Source organism: Solanum stenotomum, chromosome 7 (assembly GCF_019186545.1).
Source record: "Solanum stenotomum isolate F172 chromosome 7, ASM1918654v1, whole genome shotgun sequence".
Taxonomy (NCBI): Eukaryota; Viridiplantae; Streptophyta; class Magnoliopsida; order Solanales; family Solanaceae; genus Solanum; species Solanum stenotomum.
In genome coordinates this window covers 52,996,269-53,003,953 of record NC_064288.1, presented here as the reverse complement: position 1 = coordinate 53,003,953, position 7,685 = coordinate 52,996,269, and the positions used below count along the sequence as shown (strand labels likewise).

At 28.9% G+C, this 7,685-nt stretch overlaps 3 protein-coding genes across 3 annotated transcripts in view; all 3 read right to left on the bottom strand.

The window, feature by feature from the left end:
• Positions 1–3,180, bottom strand: part of LOC125870030 (agamous-like MADS-box protein AGL61) — a 5,497-nt gene extending 2,317 nt beyond the window's left edge. The window contains exon 1 of the mRNA XM_049550399.1: positions 3,158–3,180. Coding sequence (XP_049406356.1) covers positions 3,158–3,180 — 23 coding nt within the window. The remainder of the gene's footprint in view (positions 1–3,157) is intronic.
• A 659-nt stretch (positions 3,181–3,839) lies between these two features.
• Positions 3,840–4,352, bottom strand: LOC125870029 (agamous-like MADS-box protein AGL61). Its single transcript, XM_049550398.1, has one exon. It carries the CDS (start codon positions 4,350–4,352, stop codon positions 3,840–3,842), a length of 513 nt encoding a protein of 170 aa, XP_049406355.1.
• Positions 4,353–6,955: 2,603 nt separating this feature from the next.
• Positions 6,956–7,429, bottom strand: LOC125870028 (agamous-like MADS-box protein AGL28). Its single transcript, XM_049550397.1, has one exon. It carries the CDS (start codon positions 7,427–7,429, stop codon positions 6,956–6,958), a length of 474 nt encoding a protein of 157 aa, XP_049406354.1.
• Between the last annotated feature and the right edge of the window lie 256 nt (positions 7,430–7,685).

Below are 7,685 nucleotides of genomic sequence, written 5' to 3'. Positions count from 1 at the left end.
GATTGAATACTAACCCTCATATTAATTCAAGAAAAAACCCATAAGAATCACTCCATTCTGATCTCTAGAACTCCCGATATGCCCAAAATACCAAATGAACACAGTCTGAGATTTTTATAACAGTACATGGCTATTATGCACTAGAAAAACAGCAGTTAATCTTTCACTAAAAAGGCCGTAATTTCCTCATACGATAGTGAAATGACCCGATTATTTTTTGTAAATGTCTTAAATAATGATACGGACCTGCTCGTTCAATCAGAGCTCAATTTCATGCTCGTTTGCCAAGTCAAATATCATTTCTACTCGGTAAACAATTATTTCTTATTTGCGATAAAAGTCCAATCTCGGGTTAGCGAAAATGCACCAAAATTTGCAGATAAGTCCTATAATTCCTGCTCAAAATTTCAGAACCTTCGGAATAATTTTTTGATCTTTAAAACTAATAATGAACCCTTTGGTTGCCACAATTTGCTGAAATAGTGTCAAAGCATCCAAGAAGCTTAAAAGCTCACCCAAAACTCATTTGGCACTTCCCGAACACAAACCAAATATGCTACTAGCTTGAAAATGACATTTCGGACTCAATGAAATCATCAAAATTTGAATTCGAGGTCTCCTTGACCCGTTATCCGATAAGGCGTCAAGAAACTAACTTTAGGCTCAAAAACTCGAAACGCACTCGGGGCCTCTAAAAATTCAACCAAGACTCATTCTACACTTAGAATCACCCCCTGAATCCAACGGTGCCCTCGGAATTCCATTTCGAACAACGGAACCTCGTTTGTTGACCAAAGTCAACTCTTGATCAAAATTTCACAATTTTTGCAACTTAAGACCTCAAATCTTCGTTTTAACTCCAAATTCAACTCCATAAATTCTCATAGACCCGTTTCAACATTCTAAAACCGCTGAAATCGACGGAAAGACGATTCGAGTCTCGAAACTCCAAATGACTCGAAATATCACTTTTAACCAAACTTTAACTCTTAAAAACTCAACTTTCCAAAAACTCAACTTTTCATCAATTTTCCTTCAAACCAACTTCGAAAATACAACAATTAGGACTCGATGGAACTATAGGGAGGGGTAAAACGGTCATTTTATGAAAAATTTCCAAAAATGACCTTTAGGGTCATTACAGTATAAATCATCTTCATCTTCTATTTTGGCCATCAAAATCTTCTGACGTCCTAGGGTCTTTTTTTCTGCCATGACTCTAATATAATATGTTAATTGATTAGGCTCTCCAAAGAAAATGTGTTGCTTATTTATACAACAAATTCTTCAATGTTATAATTAATTTCTTGCCATACCATAAATGAAAACAAATCTCCTCATTATATTAAAATTATAGTAACAAAATATATTTATATTGATACTTAAAATAATATAGTCTTGCACTTACCATAATAATAAAAAATAAATCATAAATTTTAAATTAAAGAGATTAATATTCTAATTTGGTTAGTGACTTAATCAAATTGAGGAAAGTAGGTGAGAACAAAATTTGAAATGAAATAATCTATATATCAAAATCTTCGAAAATTCAATATAATAGGAAAATGTTTTAATATGCTACTATAATTGTAGAAGACAAAAGTTAATATAATTAGAAGAAAAATAAATTTCTTGACCAAAATCTCTTGAAGTATCGTTAATGGAAAAGCTACCAAAATCCAAAAACAAATATTAGTTAGTGTTGGGGAACTTCAAAATATTTGATGACCAAAATTTGAAAATATAGTCAAATTTTATAGTCAAATAAATAGTTAAAGGTGTATTTTTAGAATCTACTCTCAAAATGTATGGTCAATGCTAGTTAAAAATATTAGAAAACTATATAATTAGACATAATTCACTACTATATATTACTATTATCTATACTATCAAAATATTATGTATTTTATCACTAATTTAGAATTACCTACGTATCTTATGCTTAAATACATGTATTTTTTTCTACCAGATACATAAATAGGGAGAGAGGCGAGCGAGATTGGGGAGTGAGGTGAGCGATATGTATCTCAGACACATGTGAATCACACTAGATACATACTACTTGGATATATGTTGAGTGATTCACATGTATTTGGGATACCATATACATGAGAGAGTGGGAAGTGAGATGGGAGAAAGGCAAACAAGATTTGCTATATATGTATACCAAATACATGCGGATCCACGTGGATACAATATACCTAGAATAAATTACAATTAAATTTGAACCCATGTATATGAGATAATCTTATATAACATAGCACACGACGAAAAGATAATCTTAATTATTATTTTTGACTAAGCAAATTGTTGAATAAAAACCATAATCAACATATTTATGTGTTAATACAATCCATACGCAATTATTTTATAATTATCATATTTATTCATATAACAACTTACGTGTGATGATATATATTAAAAAAAAATGGTCAAATTTGTTAGTATTGGGTGTAAAACTGCGCTAATCATTAAGAAAATAGGCTAAATTTGTCATTGATGAAATCTTAGCCATCATGAAAATTTTGATTTCACCGCTAAATTTAAATATTTTTATTTTTTCTCTAAAAAGTGACTTTAGCTTTTAGTTGACTCAATCTATAGTACAACTACTAGAGACGATTTAACGTGACAAAATCTTCTACGATACAGAGAGAAAATGGACCTCACTATCCGCTTGAATTAAATTTTGCCTTCTAGCTCCGATTAATTATTTTTCTAAGGGTATTTTTATCCTAAAATCCGTTGTAGATTTATCTAAATAGCCCAAAACGTGTAGGAATATATTTGAATTAATTTTGAACACATTAAATGGGTGTGATTATATTAAAACCCTGAAAACTAATTTATATTTATTAGTCAAAAGCCAAGATTTAAAGCGTGTCTGGTATGAAGAAAAACATTTTTTTTAAAATGTTTTCCAATTTCTCATGTTTGGTTGGGTAAAATGTTCTCGAATTTTTTTCCAAATCAACTCATTTTTCTCAAATTTAAGAAAAATGACTTCCCTTAAAAAATTAAGGAAAACAATTTCCAAAACTTTCCTCCAACTTTAAATTATATTTTTTTGTTGAAAACATAATTATTTTTGTTGAAAAAATAAATTTGAAGCTTATTTAAAAAATATTTTTCAACTTGAATTTTTTTATTTTCTTACCCCACCCTCACCCCGATCCCCATTCTCGCCAGCCCCCTACCAGCCTCCTAACCCCCCCCCCCCACCCAATTTTTTTTTAAAGTTTGTTTTTAAAAAAATTTCCAATTTCAAATTTTTAATTTTTTCAACCCACACCACCCCACCCTCTCCCCACAAAAAATTAAGTTTATTTCTAAAAAAATATTTTGAATTTAAATTCAAAAAACAGTTTTTGCTTTCTAGTAAATATAAAAGATATTTTCTCAAAAATATTTTTCATTCATAAAGCAAACACTAAAAAATATTTTCTACTCACCGTTCAAATATGAGAAAATAAATTAAAAATCCACCTGTTTTTCAGGAAAACATTTTCTTCCATACCAAACACACCCTTAAGGTCTTCAGAGGGAGAGTATCATTAAATAGATTCAATTAATCACATTTTATTTGAATCATTGACATATATGTTAAAAAATCTAAGACATACCATAAAAAATTAAATATTGAACTCATAATTAATACATAACTTCGAGTCTTTGAGTTCACTAAATTCTTATCATAAATGGAAATCATTACTAAATTCAACTAACACCATAAACTTTAAAATAAAAATAGAAACTAAAACTAAAAAGAAAAAAAACGTTTAAAAAACTTAACTATTTCATTGCATGAAACTTCAAATGTATCAGGAACCATTTTATGCTTAATTAGCATTTTCTTGAGGAGCTTGTGCAATAGAAGAAGCGACAGCATTTTTCAGCATCAAATCAACTTCATCCAATCGACTTTCAAATTTTTTCAAATCCTCTAGATTAAATTCCTTAATTTGTTCCCACATTTCCTCTATGTCAGTCTCGTCTGTTGTCTGATTAGCTAAAGTCTCTTCTATGATCTCGAGATCATCAAGTTCAACTTGTTTCTCCTTGATTCTGGTCCGAGTGTTTGCAATGTTAAGGCAACTAGTTTCACTTCCCTGTGTATATGGACTAAAAAATCGATCAACAACAGCATCAATTGTAGGGTGAAAAAATGAGAAAGGATTATCAGAAGGGGAAAATGTTACTATTCCCACATCAATGTCATATTTTCTAATCATATCGCTTGCTTTCTTGTATAAAGTTTCCCGACGCTTTGAAAATGATGAGTATAAATCATCTTCATTTTCTATTTTGGCCATCAAAATCTTCTGACGTCCTAAGGTCTTTTTTTCTGCCATGACTCTAATATGATATGTTAATTGATGAGGCTCTCCAAACAAAATGTGTTGCTTATTTATACAAAAAATTCTTCAATGTTATAATTAATTTCTTGCCATACTATAAATGAAAACAAATCTCCTCATTATATTAAAATTATGTTAACAAAATATATTTATATTTATACTTAAAATAATATAGTCTTGCACTTACCATAATAATAAAAAAAGCATAAATTTTAAATTAAAGAGATTAATATTCTAATTTGGTTAGTGACTTAATCAAATTGAGGAAAGTAGGTGAGAACAAAATTTGAAATGAAATAATCTATATATCAAAATCTTCGAAAATTCAATATAATAGGAAAATGTTTTAATATGCTACTATAATTGTAGAAGACAAAAGTTAATATAATTAGAAGAAAAATAAATTTCTTGCCCAAAATCTCTTGAAGTTTCGTGAATGGAAAAGCTACCAAAATCCAAAAACAAATCTTAGTTAGTGTTGGGGAACTTCAAAATATTTGATGACCAAAATTTGAAAATATAGTCAAATTTTATAGTCAAATAAATAGTTAAAGGTGTATTTTTAGAATCTACTCTCAAAATGTATGGTCAATGCTAGTTAAAAATATTAGAAAACTATATAATTAGACATAATTCACTACTATATATTATTATTATCTATATTGTCAAAATATTATATATTTTATCACTAATTTAGAATTACCTATGTATCTTATGCTTAAATACATGTATTTTTTTCTACCAGATACATAAATAGGGAGAGAGGCGAGCGAGATTGGGGAGTGAGGTGAGCGATATGTATCTCAGACACATGTGAATCACACTAGATACATACTACTTGGATGTATGTTGAGTGATTCACATGTATTTGGGATACCATATACATGAGAGAGTGGGAAGTGAGATGGGAGAAAGGCAAACAAGATTTGCTATATATGTATACCAAATACATGCGGATCCACTTGGATACAATATATCTAGAATAAATTACAATTAAATTTGAACCCATGTATATGAGATAATCTTATATAACATAGCACACGACGAAAAGATAATCTTAATTATTATTTTTGACTAAGCAAATTGTTGAATAAAAACCATAATCAACATATTTATGTGTTAATACAATCCATACGCAATTATTTTATAATTATCATATTTATTCATATAACAACTTACGTGTGATGATATATATTAAAAAAAAAATGGTCAAATTTGTTAGTATTGGGTGTAAAACTGCGCTAATCATTAAGAAAATAGGCTAAATTTGTCATTGATGAAATCTTAGCCATCATGAAAATTTTGATCTCACCGCTAAATTTAAATATTTTTATTTTTTCTCTAAAAAGTGACTTTAGCTTTTAGTTGACTCAATCTATAGTACAACTACTAGAGACACTTTAACGTGACAAAATCTTCTATGATACAGAGAGAAAATGGACCTCACTATCCGCTTGAATTAAATTTCGCCTTCTAGCTCCGATTAATTATTTTTCTAAGGGTATTTTTATCCTAAAATCCGTTGTAGATTTATCTAAATAGCCCAAAACATGTAGGAATAAATTTGAATTAATTTTGAACACATTATACGGGTGTGATTATATTAAAACCCTGAAAACTAATTTGTATTTATTAGTCAAAAGCCAAGATTTAAAGTGTGTCTGGTATGAAGAAAAACATTTTTTGAAAAATGTTTTCCAATTTCTCATGTTTGGTTGGGTAAAATGTTCTCGAATTTTTTTTCCAAATCAACTCAGTTTTCTCAAATTTAAGAAAAATGACTTCCCTTAAAAAATTAAGGAAAACATTTTCCAAAACTTTCCTCCAACTTTAAATTATATTTTTTTGTTGAAAACATAATTTTTTTTGTTAAAAAAATAAATTTAAAGCTTATTTAAAAAATATTTTTCAACTTCAATTTTTTTATTTTCTTACCCCACCCTCACCCCGATCCCCCCTCCCGCCAGCCCCCTACCAGCCTCCTAACCCACCCCCCCCACCCAATTTTTTTTTAAAGTTTGTTTTTAAAAAAATTTCCCATTTCAAATTTTTAATTTTTTCAACCCACACCACCCCACCCTCTCCCCACAAAAAATTAAGTTTATTTCTAAAAAAATATTTTGAATTTAAATTCAAAAATCAGTTTTTGCTTTCTAGTAAAAATAAAAGATATTTTCTCAAAAATATTTTTCATTCATAGAGCAAACACTAAAAAATATTTTCTACTCACCATCCAAATATGAGAAAATAAATTAAAAATCTACTTGTTTATCAGGAAAACATTTTCTTCCATACCAAACACACCCTTAAGGTCTTCAGAAGGAGAATTAATCACATTTTATTTGAATCATTGACATATATGTTAAAAAATCTAAGACATATCATAAAAAATTAAATATTGAACTCATAATTAATACATAACTTCGAGTCTTTGAGTTCACTAAATTCTTATCATAAATGGAAATCATTACTAAATTCAAATAACACCATAAAGTTTAAAATAAAAATAGAAACTAAAACTAAAAAAAAAAAAACGTTTAAAAAACTTAACTATTTCATTGCATGAAACTTCAAATGTATCAGGAACCGTTTTATGCTTAATTAGCATTTTCTTGAGGAGCTTGTGCAATAGAAGAAGCGACAGCATTTTTCAGCATCAAATCAACTTCATCCAATCGACTTTCAAATTTTTTCAAATCCTCTAGATTAAATTCCTTAATTTGTTCCCACATTTCCTCTATGTCAGTCTCGTCTGTTGTCTGATTAGCTAAAGTCTCTTCTATGATCTCGAGATCTTCAAGTTCAACTTGTTTCTCCTTGATTCTGGTCCGAGTGTTTGCAATGTTAAGGCAACTAGTTTCACTTCCCTGTGTATATGGACTAAAAAATCGATCAACAACAGCATCAATTGTAGGGTGAAAAAATGAGAAAGGATTATCAGAAGGGGAAAATGTTACTATTCCCACATCAATGTCATATTTTCTAATCACATCGCTTGCTTTCTTGTATAAAGTTTTCCGACGCTTTGAAAATGATGAGTATAAATCATCTTCATTTTCTATTTTGGCCATCGAAATCTTCTAACGTCCTAAGGTCTTTTTTTCTGTCATGACTCTAATATGATATGTTAATTGATGAGGCTCTCCAAACAAAATGTGTTGCTTATTTATACAAAAAAATCTTCAATGTTATAATTAATTTCTTGCCATACTATAAATGAAAACAAATCTCCTCATTACATTAAAATTATAGTAACAAAATATATTTATATTGATACTTAAAATAATATAGTCTTGCACTTACCATAATAATAAAAAATAAATCATA

Bases quoted from the DNA above. Each gene is read 5' to 3' on its own strand.
- LOC125870029 (XM_049550398.1), bottom strand. From the start codon at position 4,352: ATGGCAGAAAAAAAGACCTTAGGACGTCAGAAGATTTTGATGGCCAAA.
- LOC125870028 (XM_049550397.1), bottom strand. From the start codon at position 7,429: ATGGCCAAAATAGAAAATGAAGATGATTTATACTCATCATTTTCAAAG.